The sequence below is a fragment of the Habropoda laboriosa genome, unplaced genomic scaffold, assembly GCF_001263275.1.
Source record: "Habropoda laboriosa isolate 0110345459 unplaced genomic scaffold, ASM126327v1 scaffold99, whole genome shotgun sequence".
Lineage (NCBI taxonomy): Eukaryota > Metazoa > Arthropoda > Insecta > Hymenoptera > Apidae > Habropoda > Habropoda laboriosa.
In genome coordinates, this window is record NW_017100239.1 from 2,087,394 (window position 1) to 2,102,190 (window position 14,797).

The following is a 14,797-nucleotide window of genomic DNA, read 5'->3' on the forward strand; positions in this document are numbered from 1 at the left end:
TTCTGGAAATGTTTCGCGTCATTCGGAGACACTTCTCCATCTTCCAGAATATTTGAAAATTAAAGAAAATCTTCAGGGATAAAGTTTAAGTTCTCCGAAAGAACGTTCACACAGCGGAGAACTTTTTCTGTCGGCGATTTACGACGATATTTACGAGTGAAACCAAGTCGAAGAATCCTATCAAGTGTAATTGGATTATATAATTGCAGCAAGGACTGGTGTGTCGGTCTGAATCGATTAGACTGGTATTAGAGTGGTAGAAACTACCGATCTGCAGCAGTTTCCATTTTGTTTTCCTTTTCCAAGCGTAACAAGGCGAATCGCTTGTCTTCCGTCTTACCGAAGCGTGAAATAGTCCAGTGGGTTCCGTGTGCTCCTTCCGTTCGCTGCCGTCTCTCTCATTAACTTCCGTCAACATTAAACAGTCGTTAAACCGTTTTATAATTATGATCGATGTGTCGGATATTCCATTAAATTGGTTAATTTGACGTTTATACCTATCACTCGTTTATTTTTATTCCCAAGTTGACGGTACAAAGAGGCTTGTAATAATCATTAATCGTCATTATTGCTCGATCGTTCAACGATCGAGAGAACCTTCTCTCCGTAATCCCCCCAGCTTTAGGCCTTCTTTATTTCTATGACACTTTAATAACGGTACAGATCTTCTTCGTTCCGCGAAGGTCTCGCGAATCAAGGCGAGCGCGCGCGTGAAAATCGTTCGATCGTAGTTCGCGGTGCTGAATGAAATCGAGCGGTGTACTATAATGGCGCGCGCGGACCGAGTGGGCGTCGAGGATCAATTCAGACGATCATAACGCGTGTAAAAGCAAAGTTCAACGCTCATTAATTCATTCCCGGCACGCCGCCAGCCAATTAGCTCGTGATTGTGCAACTCGCGCGCGGAAATTTCGTTCGAGACCGGCTTAATTGTTTGTCGCTCGTCTTCGTCCTCGAAACGGTTCTTTCAACGGAGACAATGGAGATCCTGGACGGGGAGGATCGCGACACGCTGATGGACTGATTTAAAAGATTAATCGCGAGTGTGAATTCGAATAATGGAAAGGCACGCGGGAGAGGAAACCACTGAGCAGCGAGATCTAGCGAGTGGAGGAGAAGCGGGCTTTGGGAGGGAACTCGAGGAACTCGAGTGGTTTAGTCGTGGTCGATAAAGCCGTGCTCTGCAGAGAAAGGATCAATTTTCATTTGCGATACTTACGCGGGTAAAAATGGAATATTTTTGAATTCTAAGAAATACGAACAATACATATATAATCTGCGAATTGAATTACTATTTTTCCGAAGAGGATTCTAGCTGACGACAGGTAGAAGGATTGCAAGTTACCGAAGGACGTGCCAGAGAGCGCCACGTTGCGGCAGCAATATCGCTGAATACTAATTTTCCTATTTTTTTCTCCTACGTTGCTTGAAAATATCGCGTGTGAAACAATTCTATCGCTATTTCTATCGCTAAAATTCTATCGCAGAAACGGAGAGTAAAATTAACACAAGAAAGAATTAACGGGTGACAATCGTCGAATTTGAAGTGTAATATTTTAATAGTAATCATAATGAAGTTACAGGATGCTTTTATACAGTATGTATAGATAGAGTCATAATATAATCGTTCTTAATTAGTTCGATCGACGTAAGTATGCATAATCAATCCGTAAGTTTATTTATCGCCTATTTAGGTCAGAGAGAAGGAAGAGAGGAGGAGAAGATGTGTAAAACACGTATCCGTGAGACGTTACGTGGGAAGAAGGGCTGATGAGAAGATTTCTAATACGCTACACGCAAAATTCGTCTTTCCTTTCAAATGGAACGATCAAACGAGAAAGAAAAAAAGGGGGGAAAATTTTTTTTTTCTTTTTCTTTCTTTTTGTACACACAGGACCTCGTTCCTTTCGTCGAACGCAATTTACCACGAGCATCTTTCCGTTTGAACAGCGGAATGGGAACACGCGCCAGTTCTTTATTAACTATTCAGTGAAACGAAACGTAACAATTACGCGCCTTTATGAAGAACATCTCGTGACCCGTGCCACGATAAATGGATAAGATCGCATTCATATGTGTATATATACATATATACGCATGTATATTAAAAATCAAGGAGAACTTCTGTATTCTTTTCCACTCTTTTTTTTACAAACGTTATATATCACCTAATGGAAATTTGTACACAGATTCTCATAAAACATTTCTCTCTCTTTCTCTCTTCAATTATACATTTCTCTCAAAAATCCCCGTCGCTTTGGCCTCGCGTCGACCAACACCAGAACGTTATATCCATACTTTTCCTACCTACTCGAGCACGAGCTCCACGAGGTTCCATCGATCCTCTTCCCAAATCGATCTACTTTCTAAAAGAAGAAGAAAGAACGAAACTTCCGGTGATCGATCTTTTCGCCCCTAGCAGAGAGGAGTTCGATATATCTTCTCGAGTGTCCTCGAATCGTTTCACGATTAGATCGTCCAGCGCGAATACACCGCTAAAAAGAAGGGGGGGATTATCGAGTTTTAGAAACTCGAAAGATGGCCGAATCTCGCGGGCGAGACGGCTTCGTTGTCGACGCAAAGTAACTCGCGACGCGAATAAATAATACTACCGTGGGCTCGCGCGACTCTGAAGTCGATGAGAGGTTGAGAAAAACGGGGGGAAAGGGATAGGTTCGAACGATTATTAATTACGTGCGCGTGTACGATGAAAACGAGCCTGTAGGAACTACGCTATTGAACAGCTTGCTCGTTTGAACGAACGTGAGTGTACCTGTGTGTGTGTGTATGTGTGTACCTTATGTCTGTTTCTCTGCTCGTGTACGAGAAAGGACGAGTAGCTTTCTTTCGATCTCTCTCTTACGGTTCTCACTCTTACGGTGCAAAAAAATAGAGACGTGGGAAATAAGAGCGCCGTATCAGGTCCAAAGACATCTTCCTTTCAATTACCATAAAAAAACGCACTTCACATCAGTGTCCGTTTAAAATTCTCCACCCGAGGAAAGTTCAAGGAAAATCGGAGCGTCGAAACTCTCGTGTGGACACTCTGACTCGCACTACGTGAGTAACTTGAAAACACGATCGACGGAATCTATCTACGGTTAGAAAAATGTTACATCGAGACGAACATCCTCGTGAACAGTCCTATTGTGTGCCACTAAAGCAAGATCCCGCGCAAGGACGATGGATCTTCAAACTACGCGACCTATGGGCTATGTGGAAATTTCGATGGCCGGTTCAGCGGTGTTGTTGTTGAGCAGCTCCTGCTTCTCCCTCAGCTTCAGATCGTACTGCGGCGGTGGCGTCGACTCCTTCGCCTCGACCGGCGACAAACCGTCGGCTTCGTCCAGGGGAGACACTCCCTCCTCGCTGTCCTCGTCCTCGTCGTATTCGATCTCCATCTTGGACTCGTGTATCTCGTGAATTCGACTCGGCAGATAGGCAGGATGAGGCGGCAGTCCGTAGCCAGCGTCGCCGCTGTAAGTCACTTTTCCCATGAACGACCGGATCTCCTCGAAGTACGCGTCCTCTCGTTCGTTCTCGTTGCTGCTCCCGGGCGAATCTGCGACGGAAACCACGCCACTCCCGTCGTCAGCCTCGTGCTTCTTCAGATGTCTGTCGAGGTTCGTCTGTTGACCGAAGCATCTCTCGCAGAGCGGACACTTGAACGGTCTCTGTTTGTCGTGAATGTTCCTCACGTGTCTCTGAAGATTGCTCGAGATGCTGAAGCTTCTCTCGCAGTACTTGCACTTGTACGGCTGTTCACCGGTGTGCGTACGAAGATGTCTGGTGAGATTGGCGGACCTGGGGAACACTTTGCCGCAGAACTTGCAGGAGTACCGATCCTTGATCTTGCCGTGAGCGTGATGATGATGATGGTGATGGTGAGGCGCGATCACCGATTCTTGAAACGGCTTCACGCCGGGGAACGGTCCCAACGGCGGCCTGGCCAGCAAATCGAATCCTCCGCCTCCTGGCCTAGCGCCACTGAGCCCGTTCATAAGCGTTCCTAAAAAAGGCAGTCCACGCGGCGGTCCGAACGGCGGCAGCGGTGGTAGCAGCCTGGACTCCGGGTTCGCGCCGCCAGGAGGTGGTGGTCCACCCGGAAATCCTGGAAAGGAACCGGTTGGTCCGCGGTACATGGCCTCGAGAAACATCGGGTGGATTGGTCTGGGGTAGGCCATGTGTGGTGGAGTGTTGGTAGGTGGTTGTTCGGTTGGTAAACTCGTTCTCAACTGTGGACTTCTCGGTATGTCCTTGGAATCGACTTCCACGTGCGCGGAAGCTTCCTCTTCTTGCTTAGGAGGTTCGGGAGGAGGTGGAGCTTCTTCCATGGCCATTGGAGTCGGTGACGGACTGTGACTCTTCCTCTCTGGATTGTTAGAATTCGTCTTCTGTTTCTTCGTCGGGACTCTCAGGTCCAGAGGCTGATCCGTGGTCTCTTCGTTCGTGGCTGACGGAGTATGCTCGGAATCCCTCTTCCTCTTCCTGTTTCTACTGGTCTCCCGTTTCTTCGAAGGATCGTCGTCGCTTTCTGGAGTAGGTAGCACAGGTGGTCTGGCTGGAGACGGTCTGAACGAAGACGTAGCTTCCTCGGCTGTGGATGGAGAGACTTTGCTATCCTGTACCACCCTGGGTGGCGTGAAGCGTTCCTTCTTCGGGCTGTCGCTTCTCTTCTCAGCCTCCTCGACTTTCGGAGGGAAGAGGAGCGGCGTGTTGAGGAAATTGGGAGCGTTCGGAAAGATTCCGGGATAGGGTCCCATCAGACTAGGTGGATAAAAGGGCAAACTACCTGGAAGACTCACAGGTGGTCTGGAGTAAACGAGGAAAGGGCTAGGTGCCGAGGTGGGTAATTGAGGCATGGCGCCAGGTAAACCGGTAGGTGGTGTCGAATCACAGAATCTCTTGTGCTTCGACAACGAGGTGACCGTACTGAACGGTGTCCCGCATTTAACGCACTTGATCTGCGTGCGACAATCCGCGTGCATACGTTTGTGCCGGCATAGATTCGAGAACTGGGTGTACGCCTTGAAACAGACCTCGCACTGGAACGGTTTCACGCTGCTGTGGATGTGCGTGTGCTGCTTCAGCCCTGAACTGGTCGCGAACGTCTTTCCGCACTCGGTGCACGCGTGACTCCTCGCTCCCACGTGATGCGTCCGGATGTGACGCTGAAGGTTCGAAGGATCCGTGAAGACCTGCGGTTTGTCCGACTGTTAGCGAAACTTTGAAGATGTTACTCCAGATAAAAATGTGTCTGTGTGCGTCAGATCGGTGTTAGAAGTGATTCTTACCTTCGGACAGTTCTCGCAGGGATAATTCCTCAGGTCACCGTGAACTATCGCGCGATGACGGACGAGAAGTGGTCTCCAGGCGTACGCACGAGGACAGCTGTCGCAACGATGCTGTTCGGCTGGATATCTGTGACAGGTTACCAGATGACTGTCCAATCTGAAAGTAGAATCACCAAGAATAGGTGAGAAACTCGTCGCTTGTATTCGACAACATGCAACATATTCGTAAGAACGCCTATCACTGAAACTCTACACTGGACAACCATTCGACAGTCTCCTCCTTGGGCAATATTCGAGAACGGCACTTTCAGCTACGAGCAAAAACCCCTGGAAACTGCTCGAGCGTAATCGCGGCGAAATCTCCGAGCGGGTCGAGCAAGGAACCTCAGATATAATCGATCCGGGGCAGCGCACCGACGAAGACTGCGCTCGGTGCAGTCGAGGATGATGACTAAGTGACTCCGGTAGCGCGGCAGCGGACAAGCTCTCGCGTAATAACGGTCACACGCCCCCGAACGAAGAGGGTGGTCATCGTATACACGTACACACGGCGAAGAAAGGGTGAGAAGGAGAGGAGAGAGGATGGAGAGAGGTGGCGGTGAGGTGCACACGAAGAACAGTGCGGTTGTGAGAGCGGGGTGTCGCGAGCTGGCCACGGGTTATGGTCACAGGATGTGCCATGGTGTGGTGGCGGCATTGATTTTACACCCTCGAACACACGTGTCGCGTGAAAGCTATTCGTGGTGAGATAGTAGGTTCACGGTGACGGTGCGCCGTGCCAGATGAGCTGCGGGCACGCGACGCCTTCGATGATGCATAAGGGGGTGGCTCGATGCAACCGAATGCGGATCTCGCGCGTACTTTATGTGCCACAACAGGTGACTCTCTGCTTGGCTAGAGGCTCACGGAAGCGGCTGGTGTCGCGGCCTGTCGCCGTATCGGGAAACAGATGCCGGAACGGGCCAAAATGGATGTCCGAAATTTCGACCGACTACCAGTTATGCAACGTGGAAAAATTTTATTTCAACTATTTATTCAACCTTTGGAACAACCCTTGGAAAATTGTATTATTTAAAAAATAGTAGAAAATATCGTCTCCACCAGGTCGAGAGTATTTATTTGCAATTAAAATATTCAAGCCTGTAAGTTAATTAACCCCTTTTACACGAGTCGTTGAAATCATGGGAAGAAATCGTAGGGCAAATAACGCGAGCCTCCATATGGCGGCAGAGCATCGGTAAAGTGTTTGACTTTTCGTTTAATGGCGGTACGCAAACAACAACGAGCGACCCCCGTGAAAAAGCTGTCGTAACTCCGAGGCAACCCCCTCGAAAAATGGTCTCGCGTGCTCGTGGCCCCTCTCTTTTCGTACGTAACGCTCTGATTTCGAGTGGATAACGCGCGGCTCGTTCCTGTATTTTGTCGATTAATGAATAATTTATCCGAGGAATCAAACGATCGCGCGATTACCAGAAGCGGACCGTTCTATTGTTTTCTTCGAGTACCCCCCGAGTACTATCTCACATCGATGCACGCTGATTAAGAGTTGAAAATTGCCCGTATCGACGCGACGACGGTCACGAAAAATGTGTACGTCGATTTCGATCGCGATCCCTCGTCAGCGTGTCGCTCGAGGGGACGATTCGCTGCGATCTGATTTCACCAACGTACAACATAGCGTCATGAATCCTTCATGAGTGGGCACTTCATATCGTCGATGCGATGGCGATTTCGTGGTTAATAAAATGTTGTAATAAGGCTACTGTACAAAGTCGATAAGGGTTGGAGTGCGAGGTCGAGGACGAAAGCGAAAGAAAAGAGAAAAAAGGACCGTTCGACGAGAGAAAATTCTTGTTAGGAGTTGGGGAAAAATTAGAAAGATTTACTTTTGGTACTCACAATTCGATATCTTGGAAAGGTTTGTCGCAGACGGGGCATCTGGTCTCCCCCTCCTCTTCGTCCTCCTTGTCCTCGTCTACGGTGCCGCTGTGTTGCGAGGCTGCAAGCACAAAGAAGAAAAGACACATGAAACGACCGCCGCCGCGCGAGAACCAAGAAACAGGCTGGAAGTCATAATTCCGTTCCAGTTTGTGACGGGCTGCGGCCCTATAAATTACACCCCCGAGAACGATGATACGTGACCCGTCCTGGTGTGGGCGAATTACGTGATCGAGAAGCGCGCGAGGGCCACCACAAAGAGAGGGAGAGAGAAAGTGGCGTGACAAGTGGACGCCGGGATTGTTCCTGAATTATTAAATCAAACCGGCACTATCGTTTTATCTGTCCACCGAAGAACTCGCAATGTCTACTGAACCTGGAATTCTTTTTCACACAGAACTTGCATTCAATTCGGTTGCATACGTCGAGACACTGTTCTTACAAAATTGTCAAAGTTGTATTTTTCACGAAGAATATTTCAACGAAAAAGAACTTTCTTTTCTTTACTTTAAATTAAAAGTTAAACACGCTGGAGGACTTTCCCAGTATTATACAAAGAGGGTGATGAAGAAGTTGAACGCGAGAGGACACAGACCACAACCACCCCGAAAAATACCTTCTCTTCCACTATTAATCGGTCACGATGCTGCAGCGAACGAAGACAATGGACACAATGATGCACCAGTTAGCTGGTAGCACGTTGTCCCGCGACTGAAAACGCGAACGGGGTGTCGGGGACCGTTTCCCATTGGCAACGGCGAGGCCAGAGGCCAGCCAATCGCAGGTGAGCCACGTTTGCCCCCTGCGACCTCTCTCTTCACCCCCGTATGACAGGAGCAACGGCAGGTAAAATCAGAAGCCCGTGAACGAGACAACGTGTTCTTTTTAACCACGGAGATTCTCGACCTGTGTAACGGTCAGCCTAACGTTTCCACATTTACCAAAGAACAGACTGAAAAAACTAATTTTTCTTAACAATTCGAGCACAATCTCCAATTTCAATCCTGATAGAGGGTGGAATTTAAAGGGCTAGACGAATTCGAGCAAGGTTTGAAGATAAAGAAAATTGTGAACGAAGAGTATCGCAATTGAAATAATTGTGCAATGTGGCAAATGGGCGTGAACGAGGTTGCAAGGCAAAAATAATTGACCAATCGATACGGTTCGATGGAATATTAACCAGGCAAAGTCGAAACGATACCCGTCCGCCAACGGTTATTTAAATCTGCCGCTACACTTGTCCCAACCATATGGTCGAGCGATGGCCCCCAACGGACCTTCATGGGAACCGGGCACAGCCCCCACGCCACCAACTACGCCCCATGCCACGCAGCCAACCCCCCCATAGTACGACGTTAATCGTTCCTCTATCCACGACTAATTTGAAGCGGCACGCCGTGAATTTAAACAACGAAGGATGCGGTCGACCTCGTCATCCACTAAACGATCTTTCCAAGAAAAAAAAACTGTCCCATAAATAGTCCGACGGCAATACCAAAAAAATAAATTGACCCTAATTTTTTTTCTTTTAATTTCAATTTTTTGTTCAAATTCAAACGAACCAACGAGATTACGAATTATTCGACGAAAGGACGGTTGGAGTACGTTATTTTCTACGTCTGTTACTCGAGACAATGAACTTTCCCAAGGAAGATGAAAGCGATAAGAAGCTCCAGGGGGTATTATGCATCTCTCTCGAGTGTGTCACGAAAAAACCTCTGGAATATAACATCGCAGAAAGTCAACAGGTGGTGATCCACCGGTAACACCCCCTGCAGCCGTGTCAGTTGGCGGTTGCATGGGAAAAAGTAACGGAAATCAATGTTTCCGTGGCCTCGTGACGAGCCTGGATCGAGAGTAGACACCCTGAAGAATTCGAGCGAGTCGAGCAACACCTTCGAGCGGAACTAGCACCCCCCTTCCTACAAAATGCTAATCACCTGCATACTTAGCGTAACGATAAAACCGCCGACGAAACGGCTGTTTCAATTTTTCTCGAACGAAAAGGAAAAAAGAAGAAAACGTGACGTAAATAATGCTCGTGCATAAAGCACGATTTATCCAAGCATCGTAACGCGAGTAAAACGTCAAAGCGACGGTGTCGTTAGTTCGCCGTATCAGATAGGGTTGTCGCACAATTTTCAGGCATAGTACGCGTGTCCCACCCCCTCGGAAAACAACGTCGCGTGCCCTTTTATGCGCGGATACCCCTTTTTTTTGTCAAACGGTACCCTTTTCTCTTCTCGACCCCGGGACTAGGTTACGCGCGTGTTAATCGACAATACCGGGTCGTAAATTATCCGCGACCCTAAATAGAGACATCCAAAGCGTGAGGAAGAAAGAGATTCATCTCGTGGAGAGAATAGGGGGAAAAAAGAGAGACGCCGCGAAAAATCCGAAACCATAACTCAACGTTAACTGTTGTCGCCAGTTGCATTCTACGCCTCCCTTCGATGCACCCGCCCCCCCAGTGCGGCGTGGTTCACCGAATCGTCGCGGAAAAAAAAATTCGCCTGTCCACAAAACCGTCCTGCATTGTCATTCGACGCCGGAGATTAGCGAGAAACTGCTAGAGGGGAGAATACGGTTCGGTTCGATCGCTATGCCTCGGGTTAAAACAATAGAGTACAAATAAAAAAATCTCCATTTGCACGACAGCTTCTCTCTAGATACACACGCGTGTTGATTTCCAACCCTGGTTTTCGAAACTGTTTCTTTTTTTCAAAAGCGTAGCGCAGATTTTCGACGCCTTTTTTTCTTCCTTCCAACGCAGCGTCGTGCATACGCGAGCCCCCGTTTAGGCACGTTACACCGATTCCCTTGGTCTCCCTCACTCTGCAGAGAGAAAAAATGATCCGCTCAAGGGAGCAGAGATGTCCCTCGCAAGGGTTGCCACACGGGGTGTGTAACGCCGTTTGTTTGACATCATTATTCTCGCTGCACGCACCAGATTGCCGGAGATTTCTCGTGAAAACGGCCTCCCTTCGATTATAACGACAATTCTCGCGTACCATTTTTGCGTGTTTTATAGCCGCCACTTTTTTTTCTTCCTCCCTCTTACTGCATTCCCGGAGCATTCGAAAGAACGAAGAAGCGGAGGGAGAGAGATAAACGTAAGGTTAGAGGGAAAAGTAGGAATCGAAGGAGCGACTAAAGGGAGAATTAACGGAACGACATCGGGTGTCGAGAATTTATTCAACTTCCGTAATTATGAATAAACATTTGCCGGAACCGTTCGAGTCTACTTCCGGCGCAGCCTGGCCCGGTGAAATTCGCCTCCCCTTCCGTCGAGAGATAATTTATAAGCCGGTTTGGAAATCTTCGTAATTTTAATTACTTCGAGGAGGGGATGAGAGGGGTTTGGTTTAATTAAGAACGAACGTTCGTTAGCTAACGCCTAGCTGTCTTCTGTCCTGTTAGGCGGAGGAGACGTTTACGAGCCGGGAGAAATTACGAGGAAAAATCGTCGGCGAATTAACCGTAGCCACCTCCAACTTGGACGATAATCCCGGTTTTAATTACCACGACATCTGGGTGTCGCTTAGAACCCCCCTTAATCTCTACGCCTCCCAGTCATCCGGATCCTGTGACCATCGCGCAGGAGTTACAACCAGATAATTGTCGAGCAGTCAGGCACCTCGAGGCGCCACCCTCTTTCGCAACTGCCTCCACTATATTTTCCTTCGGCTAATGAAATTTGGATATGAATTGTGCTCGCGGCTCGCAGTGCACCTACGAATTTTCTCCAAGTAGAAAAAAAAATGTCAAAAGGAATAAATGAAATTTACTTGTTGAGTTTAGAAAAACGGGGATCGAAAAATTCAAATTGAAGGTTTCAGCTGTTTTTATCGGGAAGGATAGATAGGAAATGGAGGAGAATGGGCGGAAAGTCACTGTGAAATAAAATTTAAAGTGGCACGAGGCAAGGCAGCACGCGTCTATCTCGCGATAATCAGCGCTTATTACCGGCAGGACAAGGGGTTAATACGCAACGGCCGACCAGGTGAATCACGCCAGAAATCAGGGGTGCATGACGAGCAGCTCGTGCAGCCAACGATTCACGATTTACCCTCTGTCCTCCCTCGCATCAAGAGCGGTAACTCTGCTTTCCGAAGACACCTGTCCCCTCTGTTCCCTTGCATACATGCGCAAGTGCAACACGGCTTACGATGTGTATCGGCCCGAAAAGTCGTAAAGCCAGCCTGACAATTTCGAATATTTTAATGGGTTCGATTATCTGCACGTTTCCGCCGTCAACGTCAGTTGGCGAACACACACGCACACACTAGATTCGATTAAAGAGAAACGAGCCTGCAACGAGTTTACTCTTTGTTCGACGCGAGTAGGTTAATAGAGAAATTGTCCTTTGTAGAAGGGATGATAAGCACGTTAACGAATGGAGAAGCGTCAGTCTTCTGTACCTGCGTGACAAGATCTCGGTGTTTGATACTCACCAGTCTCCCGGTCGCTTCTGTCCTCGGTCGTATTTTCGCCGAGCATGTCCTGAAGCTGAAGAGGTTCTCGAACGCCGAGGAGCAGCTCTTCACCCGCCGCTATGTCCCGCACCGTTTCGTACTCCATCTGCGGACAATCACCACCCTTGAATCCTTCGACCCCCCCTTTCGAGCCACCTTTCATCGCGAATTATCTCGAGAAGCAGCTCGAGTGTCCCGCTTCAGAAAGAAACAACGAGATGATGCTTCGATAATTGTGAACACCGTTACCATGGAAATTTTACCATAGAAAAGTATGGTTAAAAGTAGCAAGTAGCTCTCGATGAATTCGGGAAACGGTGATAATTCGAAGGTCTCGAAATTGTCCATTAAAGTGGCGCGTTTCGCTCGACACACATTTTCCACAGCGAGCAGTAAGTCCATAACGTTCGGAGGCAATGAAAGGATCTTTATGGTGTCGTCAGGAGGCCCCCGAAAAGTCATTACAACGGCGATTCTGTAGGGCTCTGATAGAGCGAGCCACATCCCCCATTCCCACAGCGATTTCGAACGGGGCGTATAGGAAGTCAACGAAACGACCCCGTGGGGTGACTTAATAACTAAACACCCTGTATACACGTAGCTTAGGGCGCGCCCACGACGCCGCGGATGCCATGTGCCATGGTTCACATAGATAGAGAATCGAAAGGACACACGCGGGGGTTCGGATCAACCCCAAATTGACACCCTGACCTCCATTGCTCGTGCTCGATTTTAAAGGATTGTCGGAATATTTGCGATACCCCCTCGTCGATTAATACAACTCGCTGTATCGCGGAAAACCAAGTTAGCGACGGAGTTACACGGTGGAGAACAAATTAAATCGATCCCCCGAAACACTCCCCATTCGATAGTTACAAATCTAAAACCGCAAGTTCTGCTGCGGTTTCTATTCCGTCGTCGTCTCGTTAACAACGTCAGGTGTAACGTTCCATTTTTTCCTTTCCTTTTTTCATTAGTTTCCCTGGCACACGTGAAATTAACTCTGAACTGCGCCTGCCACCGTGTAATTATTCCTTCCTATTAACTGCAACTGTCGATCGAGTGTCAGTTGCGCTCGAAACCGAATTTGTAAACGGCGAAACACGCGACGCGACGCGCCAGCTTACCGTAGACTTGTGCCAGCAATTATCGAAGCACACGCGGAAACGGAAGTTCCCCGAAACGAACAATCTTTACGTTTTATTCCCAAATTACTCGAGAACTGTTCTATCGATTCAACGTTAAAATTACCTGTCCACCAATCAGCACGTGTCGCATGTTAACAGCATGAGGACTGCTGGTGCTTCGAACGTACTTCAGCCAATTACTCGTTGCATGGGATGCGTCTAACCACCCTCTCACTCTACTTCCTGCGGTACGAACCTGAAATTACAAAAAATAACGTTTTTTTTTTTTCACAATCGTCTATTTTGCACCTGACGCGACTGTTGAGCTGTCGTTGAAGGAGCGATAAATTTCCATCGGGGATGCACGTGCGGAAAACAGTCCGTACGAACTTCCGCCGGCGAACCGCAGTGTTTTCGATCCGGGACATTGCGTTTAACGGACCGTCGCCCACGGATATATCGCCCTCTCATCAACCTTCCTCGCAGCATCCACCGTGCCGAAGGGTGTGCTCTCTCTCTCCCTACTTTCACGGCGAGACAAGTGATTTTTTCAATTGTCTTGCCGCGGCTACGTAACACCACGAGACGCTTGGTCGGCCAAGCGTCTCGCCCTGATACGCCCCTGGACGGGGCCAGCCTTTCGATGCCTTCGCCAACCCTCGTCCTCTCACGCTGTAAACACATTTCGCACTTCTACCGGGGACCTCGTTTGTCCACGATCCTTCCACAAGGATCCTACGATCGACGACATATGGCAGACGTGATAATTTTCCAAAATTCTCTCTCTCTTCTTTTCTTCCCACCATGGGAATATTTAACGTTTCGGTTACCAGGATTTCAACGTTTTACGAATTTTTTTTAACGACCTGGATAGAATAAGTTTGAAGTATCTATCGTATCTGCGTATTGTTAGAGAACGGTGCTCGATTTGGCTATTAAAAAAACTCCAAGGCTTGTTTTAATACGAAGTTTCCCTTGTAAAAAGGGTACTCCAACGTCCCTTATCACGGCTATCTAAGAGCCTTTAGGTTTTACTCCACCACCTGCCGGTAGAGAGTGCAACTAGGTGCACGCATAAAAATCAATGAATCTCGCAGGTGGATAAGCGTCTACCTTGCAGGTAAGTAATCACGGTTACCGAGGCTTGAACCGCTGAGAATTGTTCTCGGCGGAAAGCTTTCCTCGTCCGTGTACCCCAGATAATCCGAGGCTCGAGTAAACTCTGAAAACATCGGATCATCCCTCGGAAATTTATTCACGCCTTGACACTTCTCGTTTCATTCGTCGTATCTTCGAACTTGTATTTTCTCAAAAATTATTATTCAAAAAGACGCCGAAGTGTTGAAAGAAATGTTTAACGATGCGAGGTGCTGAAATAATCGTTTCCAGGGCGAAGAATCCTACCCCATTTCCCGTGTTTCGGCAACTTCAATGATTTCCCAGGTTACACGCGGCCCTCGGAGTATCATTGATCGACTCAGGTAGAGGCCGTAGACCAGTAATACCCCATAATGCCGGAACAAGAAAGTGGGACAGTTTGGCGGAAAAGGGAAAGGGAGAGGAGATGGCACGATCTTTCTCATAATGGCCATTTTAGCTACCGGCCCTGCTAAGGAGAGTCTCTGGAAGATGGGCACGAACGAACCGCCACAATGGGACTCCTGGCTGTGTAACGCGACAGATTAGGATCCCACGCGAGTGACACCTTTCACAATGATGCGCCAACTCGGTATACTCGTTCGAGCAGCAAAGAGTAGTTTCGCCTGGGAGAATGGAAACTTGTTAAAACCGCTACTCCCTCGATAATACTTTCACAGAAGGAAACTTGAAGTTTAGCTACTAATCGAAAGCTTTCGTTTTCATACGACAGAGTTAAGTGTCGCTAATTTCACCGTTCGAACATGGAGACATTTTAATTTTCTGTGACTCGTACGCGACACTCGGTTTTGAAAAAGAGACCGGT

At 48.1% G+C, this 14,797-nt stretch overlaps 1 protein-coding gene across 1 annotated transcript in view; it reads right to left on the reverse strand.

The window, feature by feature from the left end:
* Positions 1–3,212: 3,212 nt before the first annotated feature.
* LOC108571810 (PR domain zinc finger protein 16-like) overlaps positions 3,213–14,797 on the reverse strand; it is a 24,537-nt gene continuing 12,952 nt past the window's right edge. Inside the window, exons 4-8 of the mRNA XM_017933952.1 lie at positions 12,959–13,090; positions 11,687–11,813; positions 7,194–7,293; positions 5,295–5,451; positions 3,213–5,213 (exon numbers count right to left, since the gene is read on the reverse strand). Of these exons, the coding sequence (XP_017789441.1) occupies positions 3,213–5,213; positions 5,295–5,451; positions 7,194–7,293; positions 11,687–11,813; positions 12,959–13,090 (2,517 nt within the window). The remainder of the gene's footprint in view (positions 5,214–5,294; positions 5,452–7,193; positions 7,294–11,686; positions 11,814–12,958; positions 13,091–14,797) is intronic.